The 26,569-nt window shown below is 30.8% G+C and overlaps 1 protein-coding gene across 1 annotated transcript in view; it reads left to right on the top strand.

Moving 5' to 3' along the window:
- The window catches only part of LOC127721140 (uncharacterized), a 66,870-nt gene extending 41,520 nt beyond the window's left edge, over positions 1 to 25,350 (top strand). Inside the window, exons 18-39 of the mRNA XM_052227813.1 lie at positions 383 to 427; positions 1,554 to 1,595; positions 1,871 to 1,885; positions 4,006 to 4,032; positions 4,777 to 5,022; positions 5,570 to 5,620; positions 8,143 to 8,223; positions 9,035 to 9,058; positions 9,565 to 9,594; positions 10,038 to 10,055; positions 10,636 to 10,650; positions 11,222 to 11,242; positions 13,055 to 13,126; positions 14,499 to 14,750; positions 17,481 to 17,696; positions 18,248 to 18,289; positions 20,240 to 20,272; positions 21,359 to 21,382; positions 22,027 to 22,050; positions 22,923 to 22,979; positions 23,918 to 23,935; positions 24,653 to 25,350. Coding sequence (XP_052083773.1) covers positions 383 to 427; positions 1,554 to 1,595; positions 1,871 to 1,885; positions 4,006 to 4,032; positions 4,777 to 5,022; positions 5,570 to 5,620; positions 8,143 to 8,223; positions 9,035 to 9,058; positions 9,565 to 9,594; positions 10,038 to 10,055; positions 10,636 to 10,650; positions 11,222 to 11,242; positions 13,055 to 13,126; positions 14,499 to 14,750; positions 17,481 to 17,696; positions 18,248 to 18,289; positions 20,240 to 20,272; positions 21,359 to 21,382; positions 22,027 to 22,050; positions 22,923 to 22,979; positions 23,918 to 23,935; positions 24,653 to 24,669 — 1,370 coding nt within the window. The 3' untranslated portion in view covers positions 24,670 to 25,350. The remainder of the gene's footprint in view (positions 1 to 382; positions 428 to 1,553; positions 1,596 to 1,870; positions 1,886 to 4,005; positions 4,033 to 4,776; positions 5,023 to 5,569; positions 5,621 to 8,142; positions 8,224 to 9,034; positions 9,059 to 9,564; positions 9,595 to 10,037; positions 10,056 to 10,635; positions 10,651 to 11,221; positions 11,243 to 13,054; positions 13,127 to 14,498; positions 14,751 to 17,480; positions 17,697 to 18,247; positions 18,290 to 20,239; positions 20,273 to 21,358; positions 21,383 to 22,026; positions 22,051 to 22,922; positions 22,980 to 23,917; positions 23,936 to 24,652) is intronic.
- Positions 25,351 to 26,569: the final 1,219 nt, after the last annotated feature.

The following is a 26,569-nucleotide window of genomic DNA, read 5'->3' as shown; positions in this document are numbered from 1 at the left end:
TCCTGTATGTGTGCATATAGACATTTTTACAAATGTTATACAAAACAATATGTATTTAACAAACATCAGAAGTCTACAATTTATATTTTGTTCAAACAACTAATTTGCATAAAACAGATACAAGCAGCGTGCAAGAAAAGATAGACAAGTAATATAGGAAATCCTACTTCTAAATTTAATTTTAGAAGCAGTTGGTTTTAACATTTTAATATTATCTCTGAAAATGATAAGATTAACAAATACGTATAAAAGTATCACAATTAAAAGAAAAGGACCCGTTAATATTGAATAATTTTGAAATATTGGTTCCTATGACTCCTACATTTGTTATAATAACGCTAATATTTACATTAATTTTTTTATAAAACTATCTTGATTTCAGATCCAATGATGCAAAGAATGTTACTCGAGAGACAACTGAGAAGTAGTAAGTGGAATTTAAAAAAAACAATATGTTACACATAACAATCTGAAATAGAGTTATAAATGCACTGAGTCTGGAACCTGTACTCGTGTAGTTGGCATTGGTTGCTGTTGCCCTTCTCATGCAGATTGTTTTTAAAGCACATATGCAGTGCAAGACGACAAAACTTGTTTACTCAGACTTATCCTAATGTAGACTATCATCAGTGTCTGAGCAAAATATTGGTGGTTGTCAAAGAGCGTCTCGTCCTTTTTTTCAGACAGTTCATCGGGAAGTACCATATTCTACTAAATAGATATTCAGCGTCTTCTTCACAAATAATACAAGATGGTCTCGAGTTATAGACTCTAGGTGCTGAAGTTGTGTATCTTCTTATTTTATTACAGTTTGTATTTGATTTTGTGCTATGATGTCCCTTTTTGGTCGTATAACTATTGACGTGACTAGGTATTTATGCATGCAGCCATCGAGTTTTTGGCTTTGTGCGTTACGAGTTCAGGTGGGTCTAGAGGTGTGACTCTGACGCAAGCAGTTTTCATAGTGTTATTTTTACAGTTTTGGCTACTGGATCCCAATTATTGGCATCTTTACCCATTATGGCTATTTGAGTTGCTCCCCCAATTTTGTAAATATAACGGAAGTATTAACAGCTGTCATACATGTAGGAGGTTTAGCTTCCTATAAAAACCAGGTTGAACCCATCATTTTATTTGGAAAATGTCTAATAATTCAGGAATAAGACGGTTGTGTTCTATTCGTTCTACTAGTTGATGAAGTCTTATGTTTTATTTTGACAGTTTCTATTCACTTCTTCCGTTTGAATGTACATTGCAGTTCGGTATTTTTGTCGTATTTTTTTGCTGACACTGCGTTAAATCGCTTCCAATTAACGACCTGATCTTTTGTGCAATATTTCATTTAGATCCAGATCAGAGCACTATAACAAGCTGCATAGAAAAACGTACAATAAAAACTATTTAATACATAACACAAAAAAATTCTATAATACAGAAAAGAGCTTTTCTCTATAACATCAATGATTTCTGATGTACATTTAAGTGAACAATTGTTATTATGTTTTCCATCTTTTTGTTTAGTTTTCTAATACAAGAAATTTTTACTTATTCAGAAAGACCTGGTTTTGACCCTGGAGAAGCACCAGAAGCTGGCGGTAAAATAACTTAAAGGATTAAATATATTAAATATGTCTATCTTTATAATAGCATAATAAACTCTCATAGAAAAAAAAGTCATAAGCCTCTTAATAAATTGATTTCTGTTGTATTAATTAAAGGGTGTGTTGAAATTATAGAAGAGTAAATATGGAGCATATAATTCTGCTCCATGGAAGTGAATTATCTATTATGGTTTCATGAATCAATTCACTATATCTTTATATCAAATACAGTAATTAAAAGTTTATGAATTTAAATATCTTGTTTTCAGGATTATTAATGGCTGGTATGTCTATTGGCATGTGATAAATCGAACAAAAAAGATACATTTTATATTCAGCGACAGTTAAAATTTTCTAAACAACTTATATAAAGAAATACACAAAAAAATTGTTGTTGCGTTTCGTTTCAGTTTGAAAAGATTGTTATTTCATATCATCTGCTCTATATTTCGTTTTTACGAAGTAATCATTTTTGTCGTTTCTTTTGTAATTTGTAATTTTGGCTGTCGCCTAAAATTGCTCTTTTCACTTGCGTTTGCAGAGTGTTTTCAGCTAAAAATTGGAAATATCTTTAATATTCAGGGATCATTGGTTGCATGTAATTTTGCTAAGAGAAATCAGAGTTAAATAAAACGTAAAAACTCAGAAATTTTCCTTGATTTTACTTACAATTACCACATGGATGTAATAAAAGAAATTCTTTCGCCTTTTATAGAATGAGTTTTTTTCAAATGTATTTGTTAAAGATAAATATCTGTTTTTGCATCCTCCAACAAATCTTTCAAATAATATAATTCAAAAATTTCTCTGATTTCTCATATTGCTGCTAGTTTTTTTCTTTAAATGTTTTTGAAATATAACTTTAAAAAAATTCTGGAATACTTTCAATTATAAGCGCATGATTGTTTCAAATCTCGGGACTTGCATGCACAGGGCGAATGCATTTGGAGCATAAAATATTTCATATTATATGGATTCATAATTGTTTGTGGGTACCAATTTTCGTGGATTTCGTGTGTATTGGTACGGCACGAGTTAAAATGTTCAACGAAGTACTTATAACTTTATTCTTGTGTGCAGACTTTGAAAAAACAACGAACTCAAGTATTCATGAAAATACAGTTTTCCTCCATTCATGAAAATTGGTGTCCACTAAAACAAAAAATCAACATAATGCTATCATTTATCAAATATATCATCTATACAATCAGCGAATATATAAGTAAAGTTATATGGCAAATCCTTTGAATTATGTACGAACATACACACACATATAAATAAAAAAAATAAAAAAGGCAGCAACTACGGTTTTAACAAAAACAACAGGTTGATAATTGTTTTCAAGAATATAACACATTTTGTATATAAAATATAGATAAGGAATTTGGTGCCAATCTTTACGTTCGTTTCAGGATAATCAATTTCTTTATATAAAAGTTAAATATGTATCGGTCCGACAAAAAACCTTTGAAATCCCGCACATATTTATATAATCCTAGACTAACTTATAATTGCACAGACGAACAACGTTTTATTGAATAACAAAACGTTTTTACCGAAGAAACAACAAATTATGGTAGACTGCAAACTTCAACGAATGACAAAACAATACAAAATAGAAACATAAGAAACTGCCACAACAAGCAAAAACAAATGTATTCCGTGCTGCATCAACTCCAAAAAGAAATCCTTCGTATGTACATACAGATTTACATACGATGCTTAAAAGTACAAAAGTATAAGTACTCTATTAATTGATTATAAACAAAAAGCATGGGAGGCAAACGAAATTCAATCCGATTACTGAGCTGAAATAAAAGTGATCATTACTTTTCGTATTTGGAAGTATGTATTTTGATAGGTTTGAGGTGATCGCTCGTGAAATTAGTATACATTCCTGTATATTTAATAAACTTTCGTCTATCAGGTGACAAAACTAATTTTTCATTGTTATTTATGAAGTTACCGCATTTGTCAGGTGACAGAAAATTAAGGTTTTTGCTCTTGAATACGCTACTTTGAGTCATGAAAAAGACACGAAACAAATTTTCATTGCTATTTGTATAAATTACCGCATTTTCACCTCTTTACAGTTTTATAATTTTCGTAGAAACTGCCTCTTCCAGAAATACGTATTCTTTTATTTGATAGATTATAATCACAATAAAAAAGTGATATTTCTTATATAAATATTTGATCTTTAAACATACATGTTACACTGTCCTAGGAAAGTGTATTGGTAAATATTTGATCTTTAAACGCACATGTTACACTGTTCTAAAAAAGTGTATTGGTAAATATTTAATTAATGTACATACCAAGTGATTACGTAAAGTGTGATTGTTAAAAAGAAAACTTTTATTTTTATAACCATTGATTTAATTTCATTGTTTGAACATTTCAGCCATGATGGGTCAAGCAGGTGGAGCAGGTGAGCAATTCTATGCAACCAAATTATAAGGGGGAGGTTTAGCTAGCTCTAAAACCAGGTGTAACCCATCTTTTTGCCCGGGAAATGCCTATATCAAGTCAGGAATATGACAGTTGTGTTTTCACTCGTTCCGTCGATTGATTACTCTTTATTTTGTCAGTTTTATGGACCTCCCCTTTTTGAATTTACCTTGTATTTTAGTATTTTTGTTATACTTCTTTTTTTATATCAAACATAAAACATTATTTACTCTTTTATAACATGTTTTGTTATATAAAGGTTATCTGTGAGACACTTTTAAGTCATCCGATGTCATTAACGTAGTATATTCGTTTCGAACCATTTGAAGATCATAAAAACAGTCTTCCTATTGCTGCCTCTGTTTTCTCTCGTTAGCCGCCTTACCTTCAGTAGGTTGACTGACTTTGTCTAACTAAAGTTAAGCAATTGTCATATTAGAATAGAATAGAATTTGAATGTCATGATTTATAGTTCAGACTTCGTATGAAATGTACATGGAGTGTTAGTGCGTCGGCTGCAGAAATATCCTGTAATACGATTCCTAGCTCAGGAAGTTGAAATAAAACCGAACAGCTTCGTAATACTCCCTAAATTTGTAGTTATTACATATTGGTCTATGTATATTTTGTATTTTAAAATCTACTGGTCGGATTCAAATCACTATTTTGTTAACAACTGTGTAAATCACTTGATGATGGAACAGTGTTTAATTTTACTGATCAGGTATGTCCGGAGGCGGAGGAGGAGGAAATGATATGGCAAGTCTATTGTCGGCGATGTCTGGAATGGGCGGTGGCAGCGGTGGAATGGGAGGAGGTGGAATGAGTGACATGGCGTCATTGATGTCCGCTATGAGTGGAGGTGGTGGAGGTGGTGGAGGAACTGGTCAACTTAGTCCAATGGACATGATGAATCTAATGAATGCAATGGAGAATACTGCACAAAGTGGAAACAGTAAAAATTCTACAGGTATTAAAGTTTTCACTGATTTTTTATCATTATATATACGTTCAGATTAATTAATGATCTGGGAATCAACATTATAAGTTGAGGAAGGAAATATTGTACTATGAACAAAATCAAATTACTAAAAGATGCATGAAACAATGTACATCAGTGTATTTCGGTAAACTATTTTTGGGTACACTTTCAACTTAAAATGTATTTTCCTTAGTGTTTCATATCATTTTGTAGAATATCACACATTTCAAACTAATCATTAAACCCTTTCGGCCTTGAAAACAGGCAAATGCAACGGAAGTCGAATAAAAAAATAATTTTCATCGTATTACTATGACATGTGTTTTTCTGCTTATATCCTCTATATTATACTACCTTGGTCCACACATGTTCCTTACCTTCGACGTATTATTTTTATAGGGAATATTGCCGATTCAGTGTTTTAAATTGATCTTTCTATTTGTCTATCTGATCAACAAATTGTATATTTAGTCGAGTACATGTACTTATCTGCAACAGAAATAACGTTTTTTTTACACATTTTGTGTTATTGTAGAAGCAACACAATCTGGAGGTTCGACAGGAGGAGCGGAAGCGTCAGGTTTCGGTACTTACCTCCTATTAATCTGATTTACAATACACACACACACACAAACACACACACACACACACACACATATATATATATATATATATATCATCGTCTCTTATTGTATTGATCAATTCAATTTGAAATCATATTTATTTTTCTAAACTCTCTGATTGACTGATATAGTGTAATGAACTTTTCTGTCAGCCCTTTTGTTCCGGACTTTCATTACATTACCTCGGCTTCCTTATTTCGGATAGATTTTATTTTAATGTTGAAGCGTACTGTGTAAGCGATTTTCATAACAGCTACTATGTGTTGTATATTGATTCTCTGGATTAAGTAAAAGTCATTAAGAATTTTTATTAATATAATACTACAAAGGTCGATTAGTTAGATAGCCAACTATCTACCATAGACCCTAATGATATAAGCCATTATGTCAACGTACATCCTTCAACAGTAAACAATATCTGCACTGTAACGAAAGATAACACATGTTTCGATATGACGAAATAAGAAACAGTGTAAACGAGAACGCAAATGGCCCGATTTATACTAAAACAATAAACAAAAATTACAAATATAACAGACAATTCCCAACGACAACCTCTAAATTTCTTGCTCCTGCATTGGGACGGTATTTAAAGAATATAGCGGGATAAAACTTATTTGTGAAAGCTCAACACTCCCCTGAGAAAAGGCACTGGTGTAAAAACCCGTTATCAGGACAAAATGACAAATCAGTTGGAAAGTACTTGATTCGTCAAATCGGCATGATGCACAATAACAACCAACAAATAGACACAAAGTAGCTATCTAAGTTACTGAAAGCTAGTTCATAGTGAAATTCAACTAATATGTTAATCAGGTATTCCCTGACCCAAATATCAACGTGTGCACATCAATTAGATTTAGTTTGAATATTTTAATGTAAGTCAATTTAGTATACAGGAATGGTATTAAATGTGTTCTTTTTTTAAGCTCACCTGGCCCAAGAGAGCTTTTCTCACCACTTGGCGTCCGTCGTCGTCGTTTGTTAATTTTTTACCAAAATCTTCTTCTCTGAAACTACTGGGCCAAATTTAACCGAACTTGGCCACAATCATCATTGGGTTATCTAGTTTAAAACATTTGTCCGATGACCCCGCTTGCCAACTGAGATGGCCGACATGGCTAAAAATGGAACTTAGGGGTAAAATGCAAGTTTGTCTATTATTTTGAAACTGTTATAAATAGAGAAAATCTGACTGGTACAGAAATGTTCAAAATGTTGAGCTTTACCAGTTGTTCATATATGTCAAAATAGTCAGACGACTTGTTATAAGAGTTATTGTCCTTAAATGACAAATTACACCATTTTTACATTTTTACCTATTATCCTGAAAACCAAAATAGATAGAGAGAAACTCTTGATAGCAAAAATTATCAACAAGACAAGATCTATAATTAAGACAAACATGGAGGAACTCGTCCGACGACTCCTTGTTAGAGTTATTGTCCTTTAATGACGATTTTTACCATTTTTTTTGCTTTTTGCCTTGTATGATAACAAATTCAGAAATAAGATAAAGAGACACATTAAATAACTAAAATGGTCAGCAAGGCAAGATCTACTAACTTTTTTTTCGAGCGTCACTGATGAGTTTTTTGTAGACGAAACGCGCGTCTGGCGCAAATACAAAATTTCAATCCTGGTATCTATGATGAGTTTATTTATATTCATATATAACCAAAAAAAAACTTTACCTCTATAAAGTATTTTACCTAAAATAATACAATATATCTTACATAAAAATAGAGAACATGCAGATAAAGGATTAAAGCAGCATATATCAAAATACAATGATAAAGCACAGGCATATTGCATAAAATGCTAAGCACTGCTAAAAAAAATATAAACATGCTAAAAATGAATCGCAATTGTAATTAAAGCACAATTATAAATTAAGCAAAATTAAGATAAAGCACATCTAAATAACAAAAAAACAAACTTAAATTGAAAAATATACTGCACGTTTTAGCATATGCGTTCAATTTAAGACCTTTATAGCTTAAAACAAAATAGCATCTAATCTACATGAGATCAAAGACAATCTGATTCATTCCAAGATTTTGTTAGGCTCTTGAATTGTAAAAAAAACCTAATTTGATATTTGATTTTCAGTGGTGATCTAATTATAAAATCATTTGATTTGTTTCTTTATGTTTTAAATAATTCCTAATCGTGTATATCATTTAACCGGAAATTGAATTAAAAAAAAGTAGAGTTATAGAAAAGTGCTTTGTGTATGCACTGACATACATTAATTAAAAAAAAACAGCTTTTAACTTATTTTATTTATTACGTGATGCAATTTTAAACTGGAGATAGTTAGTTGTAAAAACACAAGGGGAAGAAACTCAGACTCAAACTCAAACTCAGAGAGATCAGCACGAACCTCACCAAAAACAGTTTCTGCAGCGCGGTTGTTTTTTCTGAGTAAATGAAATTCCTGAACATAAATACTTAACTCCCTATATGATTTGTTCTGTTTCAGATATGGCGTCATTTTTAGCAAGTGGTGCAGGAATGGGCGGCGGTGGAATGGGAAACGGACTTGGAGGAAGTGGTATGGGAGGTGGGTTGATTTAATTCTTTATTTATTGGATTGCCAACGACCAGAGGCTACATGTGTGTCTTTTTAACATAACTATATTCAGATTCACAATTAACAATTTTTTTTTTACAAACATGTTTAACACAAGACAAGACAGGACAATATGAACAGGACAAGACATAAAGATGTAAACTTCACACCATCCAACTACTCACTCATTTATACTCAGACACACACGACTTAAACGCAGTAATATAATATAATGTTAAAGACAATACGATTATAAATACAAAAAGGTCAAATGAAAAAAATATATATATAAATGTATGTATGTGTTTCTTACTTGATTTGTTTTGGTACAAGGAAAAAGATAATACAAATAAGTTATTGATCTATCGTGAAGACATGTTTTAAGGTTTAATATATCAGAACACACATTAAAACAGTTTTAAATTAGCATCATGAGACAAATTATCGCTACCTTCTAGTAGTGAGGTAAAGTACTTTGTACCATCTCCTATTTTTATATTATTTCGATTTAATGATTTTTTACATTAATATTTTCAGAGCCGTCATGCGAAAATTTTAAGCACATGTATCACGTGTATTAAGATATTTTTAATTTGTATGGTGCAATATATATATGTTCAAAACATATTTACCAAATTATATTTTACCCAGCTATTCATAGTGTACCAAAATGATTTATCGAAATGTGTCTTTCCCGAGTGTTCACATCATACTATTTCAAAAAAATATGTTCAAATAGGATTTTACTGAGCTTGTTATTGTGAAAAATTCATTGTTTATAAGTTTTATTCACATATTGTAGGTATGGAAATGCAGATGATGGCAGGTGAGCAATGGGTATATTTTATTGTGTGTAAACGCTCAACTTATATACAGGGATTATAGTTAAAAACACCCATTATATATCAAATTCACATTAATATTTGTTAAAAAAAAATATTAACACTTTATAAATTATATGCGTTCGAAGTGCTTTTTTTCTAAAATAACTTTGATCAGGAACGCTAAAAATCAAACACATGTTGGCCAAGGAAGTATAATATCCAAAACATATGAGGAGCTATATAACCAAAAAGCACCAAAACATAATATATATATAAAAAAAAATGCAAATAATCTTAACAAAGGGCTCTCCATGTTTAATGATAAAAAGACTGTAGAAGTAGGTGGTATTATAACAATAAATAAATGTGTATATTATAGAAGACAGTATTTTACATCTAGATGTCTTCTTTTGTGTTTTTGTACTGTTGCTGTTTCATTACAAATAACCCACATCTCTTTAAATTGATGTTATTCTTTAAAACAAACTGTTCTATTTTATTATTGCAGCATTAATGGGAGGTGGATCAGACCCTCCAGGTAAGAGCATTTACTCTTTATCTATAATGTGACGAATTTTGATTGTAGGCTCAGCAGTTGCAAAATTCTCATTATGTTTTTGTGTTGCATAGTGTGAGAAAGATACAACTGAGAAGTAGATAGAAACTGTTCATACACTATTTTTTCTATTGATTTTCATTACTGCTGCTTCTTTACTGTTTTTTGCTTCAATGTGTTATATTCACTCATGTGTAATTTTATTGATAGTAATCTTATTACTTCATGTCGTTTTCTTGTAAGCTTTTAAATTACTTATACTAAAGCTCTCCCACTGTAATTGAGTTTTGTTCGTAGGCAATGTGCAAATATATAACCGGGTTAAACTCAGGATCTTTGCATATATTTTCCTTAAACTATGTGCATATATGTAACTTATGTATTCAGAAACAAATCTTTGTTTACAAAAATGATATATATTCCAGAAATGCCAGTACAAAGAGGTATACCAAAATATATATAATAACCATATATAACATGTATAATATTATATAAACAGGGTAAACTTTCGTTACAGGAGATAACTCTTTTAGTCGGTTAGGCGTTTGTAATAGTCAGATTCGTTAATGATTTAAGCATTACATGTAAAAGAGAACTAATAATCTGTGTTACTAGGAAGCTTAGAATATATGAATGTAAATGGGTTGAAACAAACGCACACATGATTTTTAAGAGTTATGTCCCTTAACACAGGTCTATCGCCTTCCTATACATTAAACTCGAATTGATTTTTACGTCTTAATTTACAATATACATTGTTGTTTTTATTTTTCATTCTAAACATTTTGAAGTGATACAAGGTGATAAATGAATGTATGTTTTGTAATCTTGAGAAGGAAATAAATATAGTATAATTTTCATGTATCGAAGTAAAGGAATTTGAGTATTGGCAAATATTCAGTTGTTCAGTTAAAAACAGTGGTATTCTTTTTAGAATTTTAGTGGTACGAACAATGGTATACATGTAAAGAAAAATTATATAATTATCATGTGTGAAAATATAAAATATTTTGCAAAATTTAGGTTTACAAGGACGAGGTAGGTCGTCGTGGATATGGTAGAAATAATACTACTAAAAATATAATAAAAACACCATTTCGTATTGAAAGATGGTGTCGATATCAATTTTTGTTTTTAGCACGACAGCAAAACGAATGCTGTTCTTTCATTGAATAGTTGCATAAGGTTTTGGTAATAACTTTTCTACTCAAAACAAACTCAAATAAATAGGACTTCCATATATAAATGTATAAATATATAAAGCAGGAAAGATAGAAATGTTTTATAAATGAACAAGTAAGAATGTACAACATATGAACGTACTTTTTTGTATGAAATATGTCCTTAGCCAAATTGCTCACTTTCCAGATGAACTGTGTGATCTTGTTATAATTGTCACACGTAATAAGAACTTATAATCGTCCATATAGCAATACGTTAGATTTTGTACAGATTGTCCTCTTTTTTTTAATCATCTGAAATATTTCTATACAAAAGTCAATTGAGATTTTTTTTCTTCATGACGTTAAATTGGTTTATTAAGTAATGTAATATATGTTAATTGTTCCAATCATATAATGTTCCGATTGCTATTGTTTTAAAATTATAGGAATGATGGGTAGAAGAGGAGGTAAAAAAAAGTCGAATTCTCTTTTCAACATACGTGTGTACTTTTTGTTATCTATGAGTTTTTTCTTCCGTTTCCGACGGTTTTTCCGATGGTCACTCAGGTTTCCTCCAACTATAGAAATTGGCCGCCACTATAAAGCCAATAGTACTGGAAGTGTCGTTAAAAACCACCAATCAAACAATCATTTTCCAAAACAGCTTTTGTAACAAAGTTTATTTTATAAAGGATACATATGTTGACTATGGGTTACCTATCTTTGATTTTAATAAACTAATAGACCAGACGAGATTATAAAATATATCCGCCATCAGGAAACAACTCTTACATTTGAAAAAGTACAACCGTAGATAGAAAAGAGATAAGAATGCAAATGGTCTTTTTCCTCAAACGAAATTCCTTAACATCCGGCAATTTACGATGAGTTGCATTCGCAAACTATGTACTCTGTCGTTAAAATTTACTCTCTTGCATTCAAATTAACCTATAGCATAACGTACTTATTGTAGCAAACGAAAGAAATGAGCATGTTTAATTCTTCAGTTATTTTCTAATTTTGCCTAACAATTGATACAAATATCAGCTGACAATGTATAAATGTTATCCGTTAAATAACATCACCGAAAATATCAAGCCTTTATGAATTGAAGCTCGAAAACTTAGGATGAGGTTGTTAATAACATTAAAGCAACACATATTGACAAAGTGCATGAAAAGGGGAGGCCCATTGTTCCCGCAGGTATCTATTAGTACTTTCCATTTAATCTTAAAAGTCAAAAACTGTTTAATCTAAAAAAGATTAACAAACCAAATATTTTCTTTTTTGTTTTTTTTAACAATCTTTCAACTGTTTTCAAACCGGCGATTTTCATGTTTTCGTTTTGAATCTCCTTAAACTTGCTTCCACTTCACAATAAGTATGACAAAAGGAACATTCTTGTCACGTTATGCGACGATCTGCCAAGCAAATTGATATTGATACAATATTCCGATCTTTTGTACGCAAATAATTCTCGTTTAACATGCGGTTTTTTCGGTAACATGAAGTAGCCGAGTAATACGGTTTCGATAAAAAGTCAATGCATCAATTTGAATGATGATCTATTGCAAATGGAAATTGTACTAACACCGTGCTGAACATTATAACTTAAGTACACTTTAAATTGTTTAGTTTTATTATCTTCCACAAGCACTCAAAAGTTATTGTTTCTTTGCCTTTTGACAAATTCCTCATCTCTCCTTATATAATTATTTGACAACACTCGACGATTGTTTTCCAGGATCTTTTGTACTAACTTGTACTCTTCTTCTAACGAGTGTATAGTCTATGTGAATGTTTTTGTCATTTAATCACGAGTTCATTAATCATAACTCTATTAATTAATATTGTCAAATTCGTTTCTAATCTACTTATTTTGTCTGTCGTATAAACCTTCACGTAGTATATTTAACCTTATATGTTTTATAAACAGAACCTGTTGGTAGAAGTCTAAACATACTATACTAAAAAATTTAAAATATGGACAACAATTACATGTAACTTCTTTTTAAACAAGAATAATGTTATCACATACTGAATCAAGATTGAGACCTTTTTTAATTGAACTTTAATAGTTTTTTTATGTTCATGACTAGCTTTCGCTATTCTAAACCATGCTGAATATTAAACTCAATCATAAAGAAATATCATTCTCACTATAATAATCAACATTTGAAATTGACTCCAAACTTAAAATAAATTTTATCCAAGGTCAAAATGAATTGTATAGTGATGTCTAATTTTGAAATGAAAAATAAGTGCTTTTCGAACTATAGGGATGGGCCTATTTGGTTTGAAAAAGAGGAGCGCAGGCCGAGGACCCATTCCTTGGAATTTACAGAGTCAAGGTAAATTGAAATGTGTGTAACCATATAGTATTCGCTCTCATATATACATGTATTCATAAAAATCAGTATATATAATATAAAGCTTTGTGTGTTGATGGAAGGGGGGACAACAATTAATTGTAATGTTAGATCTTATGTATTTTTTTTTTTGATACACACAACTGGAATGTGAGAAAATAACATTTATTTTAAGTATGTAACATATTACAATTGTTTAACTTACAAAAAAGCTGGAAGTAAATATGAATTCCCTTCCAAAACATTGTTTTGAAACTCATACAGAGAACTTTTATCAAACTATTGAACACAAAAAATCGTCCAATTTAAGCTTTAACGCAAACTATTTCCAGAAATGCCTTGAATCGTTCTATTCTTAACACATGTGATTTTATGTCAAATCTTTTTTTTAGATTACGACATTTTCTTTTTTATTCCTCCTTACTTATGAAATGTCCTGGTTTACAAAATGAAATGTATGTGAATGAATATATTCAAATTGGCATTAATGAATTTACGAGTTTTACAAACAATGCGGTGAATTTGGCTATAAGGTATAAATGTCAGTATTTTTGTCACCTATTTAATTCAATGGGTTTCCAGAGGAAGGAAGCTCCGGTTTGTTTTAATGCATTAATAACTCGGAAGAAGGGCTATATTAAGCCGTAGCCTTTTCTGTATAAAGAATTATGACGATATCTTGTTATGATATGTAAAAGCAGATATTATATTGTAAATTTTAGCTATTTTATAATTTTTTACGGGTTTATATGTCTTGCTTACAACTAATTCAAATATTTTATTGTAATAATATGTATCTTGTATATTTTCTGTTTAAATATATATTGTTTTACGTTTTAAACATTTATTTCCGTTTTCCTTTGTATTCCTTTGTAGGTATGTAGTGTTTCACTTAGTATTTCACATAATGAACGTAGTGATATTGCATTAATTGGCTTCATATACTGTTACCTCTGTAGGATCAATGTGTAGTTTTTGATAGATGTTTGATGTCTATGCCTGTATATCTAAATGTGTCTATAGCTTTCCTAATGTTAAGCGTTTCCTTCTTATGTCGTCATCATTGTAAACTCCTTTGTTTCCTTCTATGATGTATGTATTAAACCTCCTGGAAAACATTTTGATATTTTACTTGAAGGAGAAGAAGCCATGCACTGTCCTAATGTGAACGAACATTATTGGCAGTAAACCTGTTTTACATTTTTAATCTAATTAGTGCTTTACTTGAGAAACTATATGGAAGCTATTGGCAAATATATAAATATATAAATGCGTAGTCTTATACGTTTGCACAGCTGAACCGCTCTTGAATTATATACAATGATTAAAGAAAACCCAATATTACCTTACACAGGTTCCAGAACATCGAAATCTGCACCATCTCGTACAGGAATGACCAACAATAATGCCGTTTTTAAGAAACCATCAATGCCCACCAATAGCAATGCAATGGGATCGAATACTATTCCTGATTGGTTATTGAAGAAATTGATGAATACCAACAATGCTAGTCCTCCAAATAGACAAAGAAAATCAGTGTCAACTCCAACACCACCATTGCCACCAACTGCTCTTCCAACTAATAGGGCATTAGCTTCAGGATTTGGTAAGAATAAAACAACTTTTTACAGAATCATGTTAAAATTTGAATATATTTGTTTAGGTTGATTGCTATAAGTGGTCTTGAGATTTTATGATATCCATAAAAGTATGTTAGGCAAGATACCATTTCTAGATCAATCACCGCTTACCTTTGGTATACTTTTGGTTCGTGTTTCTCAACTGTTTTTGACTTTTGATAGATAATTCGTTTTGGCACCTGTATACCTTTTAATGAATTCAAATGAGAAGCATCGTCAGTTAAATAAATTGAGTAGGAAATGCTTATTCATTTGGAACGCACGAGCTTGCCTGAGGTTTTCTTAGGAGTGACGTTTTCCTTTTTTGCACTAGTTTTCTGCATTGTTCTTTATGATGTTTTATTTTTCAATGCACATTTGTTGTTTCAATATATCATATTATTGTCTATCCCCTGATCTTCAAATATGTCAATTTTTATTTTACCTTTTCACAGTTGGTCATGTTTTAGGGTTGGACATAAACAAATCTACCTCAGTATGAAGAATAAGCAATGATCATTACTTACTGACTTTTAACATGAGCAACACGACGGGTGCTATCAGGGAATCATCGTCCGTTATGGTTATATAACTTTCCCCTTGTTCTTTTGATGGTGTTGTGTTGAACAATTTTTTGTGTTATATTGAACATAAGTAGACAAATCTGGTTTTCTCACGTTAAGCAAACAAAGATCAAGGACTGGAAATTAATTTAGACAAAACTAACAGTATATGAAGTAAAAGACATAGTCAAGACAAAATTGGTGTAATGTGGGGACTGAAGTAGGTTCCAATACCTTCAAATTGTCGGATATCACTTTTTGTGTTAATTAAGATAGAATGTTAAACCTAAATTATGTTTACCCGAACACAAGAAATAAAAACAAATATATTACAAAAATATTCAAAACGGTCACTTACCTCATTTGGTAAAATGACGATCATGAAGGCTCTAATTATATCAAAATTTAATCAACTGTTCCCGTCCATCCCAGGTCCCGATTACAATATTGTACGTCAACTTAGTTATAGTTAAATGTATACATTCATGTAGAATGATACACCTGAAGAGATAAAGCAGGATCTTCTATACCAAGCATACTACAAATCATTAATTTGAGAAATTTTATAAATGGGCTAAAATTGTCTGGTGTAAGAACATTATATAAGATAAATCTTAAGTGGATTAAACTATTTAACTCTTTTGGAAAATGTTGTTTGTGCTGTATTGAGATCCCTCTACTAAGCTATTTCTTTTGCATGCACACGTATACAAATTGCGGTTTTTATCCAACGCAATCATAGGTTTGAACGTTGTTTTCAATTTAGACTTATTTATATTTTTTCGTTTGGGCTTGTATTATATTTGCCTTCGGGTTTGTATGATCCGTTCATCCTATTTCGACTTTTCAATATTCAAGAGTCTATCCTAAATTGCGGTAAATTATATGGCTTTCCAAATACCGTTTCGATTCCTAACATCACTGAAGAGACATTAATTGTCGAAATCCGGATATGGTGTACAAATTTTTGCACCTCATGTCTGCGGTATACCATCTTTCCGCAAGTTTATTGTTTTCTGTTTGGTATTACATTAGTAATAAAGATCCATTTTGTTACATCTTGTGATCCGTTTATTTGGGAATCGCCAATGGCCGTCAGCAGGGTTTAAGAACATCAATTGTTCGACCTGTTAGTCAAATGCGTTTTGTTTAAATATACTTTTTCCCTTTTTTGGTCTTTTGGAAAATGTTGTTTGTTCTGTATTTAGACCCCTCTACCAAGAAATTTGTTTTGCATGCACACGTATACATATTGCGGTTTTTATCCAACGCAATCATAGGTTTGAACTTTTTTTTTCAATTTAGACGTAGATATATATAGTGTTAATGTTAATGTATATTTCAATGAATATGGCATGGTATATGTATTTGTATTTGTGTTCTTGTACTGTTATTACTATTAAAATTGTATTTATGCAAATGGTATTATTATACATACTAAATCCATAGATTATTGTGCTACAAGATGAATTTTTATAGATTCCTGAAAATTCATGATAAAAAACGAAATTATATAAAAAAAGAAAAAAATCTCAATTGAGAAAAACAACAAATATATGTTTCACTGAGCCAAAAAAATATTTTTTCGTAATACTAACACTTATCATGATGTATTATGAAGTTATGTAATATTCTGGACGTGTAGTTGACATTTAACCTTACATCAATAAAGTTGAAAAATAAAAAAAGCAGAAATTTAAATTGTATTACTCAAAATTCTAGCGCTACCTTTCTATGTACTGGAGACATCGGAATACAGTGAGAGTATAGATATGATATGATTCTTAAAGTACTTAAAGTTTATGTTTATACTTTGTCAAATTATTTATATTCAGTCAGTTATAAGAAACTGTATGTCGGCATTAAACTCAATTAGCCTTAAATGTCAAGTTTCATTATATCTTTAAGAAAAAAAATATGATACTGCCCCTCAAGTTGACAGTTCTTTTTACAAATATTTAATTCGCTGCTTATTGTTACTTCAATTGTATGTTTTTTTCATAAAATATAACAACCAAATCATAGGAATCAAACATATATGTTAAGTAAACAATCAATGATATGGTAGTCCAATAAAAGACTGGCAAATGTATTGCAAATATTGTGAGGTGTAGGAGAATGAGATTAAACAAAATATTTTTTTTTTAAATTCAGACGCTTTTTCGAAAACAGCATCTACGCAAACCGGCGGAAGTAAATTTACATTCCAAAGTCCAACTGGTACTGGTTTGACAGGAATGCCTGGCACAGGAAATGGTGCATCCGCCCTAGGCAATATTGGTGCCACGGCAACAGCTGGGATGATGTCTCCAGGCTTAGCTATGGCCCAAGCAAATCCCATATCAAGTAATATGTCTCCAGCTCAAATAGGTGAGAAATTTATGATGTTATAGTATTATTATATGTATGTACAAATACTGGGTTTTTTTTTTCTTTCATATTTCATATTTGATGTTATCAAAGGTGTAAATATATCATAACAGTTACTTTTAAATAGTGAGCTTTTATCAGATACGACTATAAATGTTCAGGGTCCATGAATGGAGACGTAAACGCCAATTCGTTATGTAAGGAAATACGTCATATCTCCACGAAGTCAGCATAAAATTCATCAGCTCTTCTTCAATTTTCCAAATTGATTTGTTTCAACACTAACAGTTATCCCTCAATATAAAGTTAAATGACGTACGGCCTTCAACAACAAAATAAATGTCTTGGAATATACTTTCTGCACTATATATGTTTTTGTCATTCTTAAAATTGAATGGAATAAACTACCGACATAAACTATTAATTACTGATTAATAAAAAAAATTAAATATAAGAAAATCTACGGGTTTGACGAGAAAAGAGACATGTATACTAATAATATATCATAAACATAATAAGGTAATTCCGAATTTGATTTTTCTTTTCTTCAGAAACTATGTTTACAGCAATAGGAATGATTCCTGACCAAATACGTAAGTATATTGATAGGTGTCTAGTGTTTATTTTCTACAGTATGAAATGCCTTTACCAAGTTAGGAATATGACAGTTGTTTTCCATTCGTCTGATCAGTTAGAGCTTTTGATTTTTCCAAATTTTAAAGGACTTTCTATTTTAGATTTTCCTTGAAGTTCGTTTATTTTTGTTGTTGTAATTTTAAAGAAATTCTAATAAAGTGAACTAATTGTAGTGCGGATGCTTATTTTCTCGATAAACCGTCTCTACCCGACTACGTAGCAATTCGTGTTTGTGGCTTTCTTTACACAAGAGAAAATCAAATTTGTCATATTCATGACAATTGTTTTTTCTATTTGCGAAAGATCGTAAATAATTCCAAAATAAATAGATTTACAGCATCTTTGTATCATTTGAAATGGTGATTATGATATCTACTCAATCCATTTTCTTTCAATACTTATGTTAAAATATGGGTAAAAGCTAATGGTACACATGTTAACCTCAAGAGTAAACAACTCGTGCAGTTAGTATATTCTTGCAATAGATGAATGAAAAAAACTATATGTCACCGGAACGAAATTGTGTCTACTAACCATTCGAAAGAACCTGATTCAGCCCGGGTTTGTAATAGAATTTTTTATTGTTTAGACATTGCAGCGAAAAAAAAATATATGTCACCGGAACGAAATTGTGTCTACTTACCATTCGAAAGAACCTGATTCAGCCCGGGTTTGTTATAGAATTTTTGATTGTTTAGACATTTCAGTTTTAGACGTATTCAATTTTATTCATGTGGCCCAACACACTATTTATTTGAGCGTCATTAATTAGTCTAGTGAACACAAAACGCATGGCTGGTACACAAAGCTATAGGCCTCTCAACTTTGGTTGTCTAACACGATGTTGTCTTTCCTTTTTTTTTTTTGGCTTATGAGGTCTTTATTTATTATTATTCTTAACACATTGTTAATCGTATTTCCATTATCCCCAGTTTTGATTATACTCATTATAGTTTATAATTAAGACTTCCGGCGAGAGGATATAGCAATTGAATTTAGAATAATTTGTTATGTCCAATGGAAGATTGTTCACATAAGATTATCTTCCATTGACTAGAAATAATTTAAACTGAAAAAATTCGAGTATACAATATGTTATAGATATAAGAAGATGTGGTATGAGTGCCAATGAGACAACTCTCCATCCAAGTCAAAATTTATAAAAGTAAACCATTATAGGTCAAAGTACGGTCTTCAACACCGAGCCTTGGCTCACACCGAACAGCACGCTATAAAGGGCACCAAAAATTACTAGTGTAAAAACATTCAAACGGGAAAACCAACGGTCTAATCTATATAAAAAACGAGAAACGAGAAACACTTATAAATATGTTGCGTTACAATTGGGTTACAACTTTGTACGTTAGATTGAGGGTTTGATTCTTTAGATAGTGTAAAATGTGTAAAGTAAGTTGGATCCATGTTGTTTCTCCAGATGAAGAGATTACTTTGTAAAGCGCATAATGGGTAGTGCATTCATAACAAAAGACGCATGCCCTGTCGTTTCTCGTGATTATCTTCTGTTTTTAATCTTGATTTGTTTATTAAAATTGCTTCACGAATTCGAGCACCATTTATCTATTGCCTTTGATAAAGAAAGCAACAATATATTTAAATACAAAACATTAACACTAATCTTATAATCCCAATATGAGTATGAAATGACAAAGGTATTTTTTTAATACTCGTTCTAGAAATTCAATCAATATAATGATGTTTATACCACTGACGTTCACTTTTTGTGAGTATTTTTTCCAAATGTCGATATTTAAAATCGTAATTCATGGTCATCTGGTAATAATTACCTCCATGAAAGAAGATGTCACCAGAATAATAAATTAATTCACAAAATGTTATTTTGTTTACTGCTCATAGTACATCTCTACACTAAAAATATAATCTTACAGGTGACATAAGCGGCGGGGTACATGGATTAGCAAGTGAGTATAAAATAACGTCTTTATGAACTTTTTGATCTATTTTAAATCAAATTATTTAACATAACACAATTATCCACCAGGTTTATAGACATCATATGTTTGTTTGCAGTACACCAATAAAACTGAAAATTTGAAACTGAATTTTAGATCAAATTTTGTTTTTGTCATACGTACGATTAAAACAAAGAACTCATTCTGTTTGTGATTTTTTACTAAACAATGTTCAACTAGACCATCACAGAAGAAACAGTGAATGAAATAGACAGTTAAAAATGGCGTGCTTCTGGAGCGTTTTTCGGGATTACATGTCATTCCGAATGTTTAAACCAAAACATTTCAAAGCCAGGAATGTGTAAATACGGTGCAATGTTAGAAGCTATATGTCCAATGATGACATTACTAGAAGACTGAAATCCCGAGACTGAAATTGACGAAATGCGATGAATTAGAATCGGTACCATTAATGTTTTAGCCCCTGCAGCATATTTGAATAGATAATTTATTGAATCAAAAACACACCTTTAAACACATAACAACACTTTTTCACAATATTTTGTTATTGTATTAAATGTGAATAAATGTTTTATTGAAATTTATTTCATTGATTTTACAGTGATTCCAAATTTTAAACTTTGCGACAATCCACAAGTTTTGATATTTACCTTGATCTACTCAATGAATGAATTAGATTTGACCATCGGTTAACTTTTAACCTCTTATCTATTACTAATAATCATAATGGTATGCTTATGCTTAGGTGGTACCAAACACCTTGACTAAAATAATTTGGCTCGTTTAATTTTCATAACATATTGACAGAATATTTACTTTGACCCTTTGACAAAAATATAAAAATTTCAAAAAACTTTAACCACACACTTTATCGGATTTGAAATGCAAAATTTCATTGGATATATAGCAGTGTGACAAACATTAATTTTGATCATTGAGAAGCTTAATATTTCCTTAACAATAGAACGTGATTAAAACGTTCAGTTGATTTGTAAGAGTTATCTCCCTGTAGTGTTATATACCAGCTTAAAATAATATAGCAACATATGATAACATATCTTATTTTTTTTACAGCAATGCTACCAGAAGATATTAAAGGTAAGATTGATATTTGGGTAAACTTAAGGATGTGCTTTTTAAAAGACTGTTGTGATTTGATAGTATATAAATAACAGAACTAAAGAAAATCATTGTTTTGTGATATAAGTCATTGATAATTTGTTGGGAAATGTTTCTCACTAGATTTTTCATTCATTTAAAGGTTGGAACATTTTTTCAAACATAATGAAAAAAGATAACAAGAATGTAATAAGATTTATTATTTATTTTAATCTATGTGTAATAAAATTTTGAAAGTAAAGTAGAGGTCAGTTGATAAAGTTTTTAATGGTACTACAAGGATAACACCGGAGGATTTCTAATATCTGACAAAATAAAGAAAAAAAGAGAATAGGACAGTTAATAAATAAAAAGATAAATCTTCATTTTAACACATGTGAATGGAACAAATTTCTCTAGGATTTAAATGCGTTATATGTACAGTCGATATATATTATCGTGAATCATGATTTGTTTTCAATATTGTTACAAAATGACTGTCATACAAAATGTAATCACATATACCAGGGACATAATGTGGTTTGCCAGACGCACGTTTCCTCTACATTGTTGACGCTGTTATGTGTGTATGTGTTTTTTTTACAAAGACAAATGTAACAGTGTTTTTTTTGTTTCTTTTGTAGTAAGAGCAATCCAGATGAGAGCCAGTAAGTATAGTTGATTGTATTTGAAATTGTTATGTTTTATTTATGTTATTCACCCAACACTTTGACTTAAATAGATTTGGTTTGTTTAATCTTCACAAAATTTTGATAAAACATTTACTTTGAACTGTTGACAAAAAAATGAAAATTTCAAGAAATTTGAACCACACTGTTAACAGGAATAATTTCTTTTTCAGTTTGACAGACACTAATTTTGATCATAGAGAAGCTTGATTTTTGTCTATACTAATAGTAGATGATTTAGACGTTCAAATGGGTTTTAAAGATTTAGCTCCCTTAGGTGTTCCGTACCCCCTTAACACAATTAAGGATTGTAATATGGAAGTGCATCACTATACATTATTTCGAAATGAAAATGTTATTCCTACGAGACTTGGGAACAGGTAAAAACGCGAGGTTTTGCCGCGCAGTTCTAAACTTTCCATGGCGAGTGCAACTTTAATCGGAGACGATGTATTGTATTCCGTTTTACTACAACGCTCTCAATTAAGGAATCTGGATAAAACATGATGATTTCTAGACATTAAGAGGATGTAATTAAATTTTAGGGAACCTTTACTTCTTCGTAAGGACATAAATAAAATTCTACAAACTAAAATTGTGAACGTCAACACAAGTTTTATACCGTATGTTAGTGTATATTGCAAATGTTGATACAGTCAACACAATTTAACGACACAAATAACAAAGTTGCTGTTTACAAACAATAAAATAATTCGGGCTTATTATTTGTTATTGGTGGTTTAAGAAATACATATACTATGCTAGATATCTGGATAATTAATAAAGGATTCAAACAGAAATTTTAAATTGTCATTTCGATACACATGTTCAACCAGTGCATTCTATTTTAGTGGGTTCAACCCCTGACCAAATAGCAGACATATTAGGAGACGTTATGCAAGCAAGGCGTAAGTATTGATATATATTTTATATATATTGAAGACAATGCTCAGTTTCCTCCTTCGTTATCTCCAGTCATGAAAGATTTACAACTTGAAGTTAATGAACTAGCTATTTTTCAAACATGTGAAAATGTATTATCTAAAATATTGACACACGATAATTACAAAAAAAAAGCATAAAATGTTTTAATTAAATTCGCAAAAACTTTCAGTAAACATTAAAGCTAAAAAATGAACTAGCATTGTATGATAGCGATTTCTAGTCTGTAAACACTTATTTTTGGGTGTTCGACCTCCGCAAGTAAAAGGTGCGTTCGACTCCGATCTTAATTGACTAGGGTTGTCAGATTCTTCAACCAATAACAACTGGCAGTCCTGATATAGTCGAGGGTTCTGAAAGTGGCGTAAAATACTATTATTCAATCATTTCAAATGATAAATTGCAAAACAATTGCATCAACTGTAATAGGGTTATACTTAAGTACGCCAGAAACGCGTTTCGTCTTCATCACTGGTGCTTGAATCAAAACAAATATAAAAACCATTAGGTTCGAAGTTGAAAAGCATTTAAACAAACAATTCCGAAATATGATGCCCGCCTATACCAGAGGGTTGAAAAAGACTTCACTACTCCGATTGATATACATATTGTTTTACGAGTCAATTTACAAGGTATAATCACATCAATAATAATTTTATGTAAACACAGGAGCGCGGACTTCTGTTGTGAAACCCTTAAAACAGGGAGTTCTCCGACCAAAAAAAAGTAGAAACCAAACAGTTTACCTGTCCAGTACAAATAGATGTATTTCTAGTTATAAAAACAAATGCGTAGATTATATTAGCTAGTGGACAGAATTATCTGTAGCATTAACTTTATATCGTAATATTTCTCATTACACAAAATGAGAACGTATCTTAACTTGCAATAATCTTTTTTGCAGGGGCTCGATTGACACGGAGTGAGTATTTTACAGAATGAAAGTTTTTTCCCGCCAAAGTAGAATAAAAACAATAATATTCTTTGTAAAATCAATAAGTTGATGAATCAATATTTGTAAGGCAAATATATTATGACAAAAGTTAAAAAACCAAAAAGTAACGTTTGATATCGTTATCCTAGAGATTATTAAGGAACAGGGAGCTGCAAATAGAGTAATAATGTGTACTGTCATATGAAAATAATATCTTCTTCTACTCATGTAACTCTTAAGGTTGTATTCATGTATGTGGAACTGCAGATATCAATTAGGTACGTGTGCACAAATAAAATAACCAACAGTGAAAAAGTATAATCTATGATGAGCAAATAGTTATCAAAGGTACCAGGCTTATAATTTGATATGCCAGACGCGCGTTAAACATGTAACTTGTGAATTGCGAAACCGATACATTTTAACAAAAACCGTTTCTATACAGTTTGTTGATTCCAGTGCTTTTTCTTTATAACACTCAATGAAGAATTTTGTATTTGAATATTGCTCGGTTCGTGATCTCTCCATGTCTTGTATTATACTAATAGCATAATTATATACATTTCCATGAACATAGAATCTATATTTTAATCAGAATGTAAAAGTCCAAAACTTAACACACTTTAAAGATTTGATTTAATTGAGAAGTTTCCACTTTTATTTAGGTATCTACCATTATTTAAGTTGAAATATTTTCTGTTTCAGTGGGAATGGTAGGATGATTCTAGAGACACCCGCAGAACTTAAGATAATTTATGATATTGTTACATTGATATGAAGACCTGAAAAAGAAAAACTACTTAACGTCTGACAAAATCATTGTTAAGTTTTATACATATTCATATTTCTTTTTACATCTTATAAGTCATCTTCGTAATACAATTATTCTTTTATAATTATACTTTATGTTATTGACATTTTAATAATGAATTGCTTCAAAAATGAAAAGTTGTTTACATTTTATTTTCGTTATACATATATGACAATTAATCTTGTTTGTATTAAACCAAGATGTGTCGAACAAGTTGAGTTACGATCCCCGGAAAAAAAATACAAATAAATGACACATGTGCCAGATTTGTTAACTGTCATATATTCAAAAATAGGTCAATGTCAGAAATTTATTAACGTTTTTATGAGGCTTAGAAATTGGAGTATGCAAGCCTTTCAATAATTTCGTGTGAAACGCAAAAAGTGTTGATGTTTTTTTACATTGATCTCACAATATTGACTAAGAAAAAAATCGTTTCTGTTACAATAACAGATAAGTGAAATAATATACCAAATGAATGTGATGATAGTCTTTTAGTATAGCTTGATGTAATTTGTTGGTTGTTGTGGTCAATGATCATTTATTTATAACTGGAAACATACTGTTATGACGAATAAAGTATTTGTCTCTATTCAACGGATTTGTCTCTCTTTTTAAATGTGTTGTTATCTGTATACAATACCAAATCAGTTTTTTACTATTGATGACATTCCTAACCTCTAAATTTAATTCGGTCGCCTGTAAACAAACGCTCACAAGCAATATCGGGTTTATTTAAACTTTACATTATAGAATTCTGTATATAAATGCCTTCGATGTCATAGCCGATTGTGTGAGACAGATGATATCTAGACAGGCCTATATAGCCTAAGTCATTATAATAAATTCAGACAAGTCTCATCTCCATGTGGAGAATCTTATCTCGAAATGACAAGGCTGGCGTATTTTGAGCAGACATGTTGTTCCTCACTCATAACTGACAATACCGAGGCAAAAATACAAAAGACGACCAAAAGACGAACATGACGAGCAACAGTCCACAAAGAATTACATAAAACACTGGAGCTTGAGCAACACCACCCCCACCAACTGTCATATTCCTGATTTGGTACAGGCATATTCCGCTACAAAGTTGGTTTTATAGCTAGCCAAACCTCCCACTTGAATGACACTTCTTTATAATCAAAACTATAGTATATATAAAGTGACTGTCTCGCAGTTAATTGAAAAGTTTACAGCGGACAGATATATTGGATTTCGACAATGAAACACAATACGTCGAAAAACAAATCAGACAAATTGACGGTGAAGTAAAAACGATGCATGAACAAACAACAGCCCGAAAAGCAACATACAGATACAGAAAGACTATACAAAAATATAAAGAAGGTATGATGATAATAGCCATTATTGGTCCCGGAAGTTGCAAAAGTAGTACAATTACTAAAGCCTTTCAAAATTATGTTTATTTTATTTATAAATGTGTTGTCACTTTGACAAATTTGACCTAGAATAACAATTTAACATTTATTTTTTGGTTATGAGCAGGAGCGTTATGGTGTTTTACTTTTTGGGTTATGCTGTTTCTAATATTTAATATTAATGACAAGATCTCGTGTTATTCTGGTATTTAAGGAGTTTTACACTAAATCCAAGAGGTTAAAAGCCCTATTTAAATGTCTTTTACAAACATATAAATACTGATTTCTTATAATCATCCGAGAGGTATTATTTGGTAGATTTACAATACTTTTTAATTTTCGAATTAAGGGGCCAAACATGTGGCCTTTCTAACTTATAATGTTTGTTATAGCTTTTCTTTATTTGTTTTTTGGTTCTACACGGTGTTG

The sequence above is a fragment of the Mytilus californianus genome, unplaced genomic scaffold (assembly GCF_021869535.1).
Source record: "Mytilus californianus isolate M0D057914Y unplaced genomic scaffold, xbMytCali1.0.p SCAF_12, whole genome shotgun sequence".
Classification (NCBI taxonomy): domain Eukaryota; kingdom Metazoa; phylum Mollusca; class Bivalvia; order Mytilida; family Mytilidae; genus Mytilus; species Mytilus californianus.
Note: the sequence above shows the minus strand (reverse complement) of the source record. Positions and strands in the feature narration are given on the sequence as shown.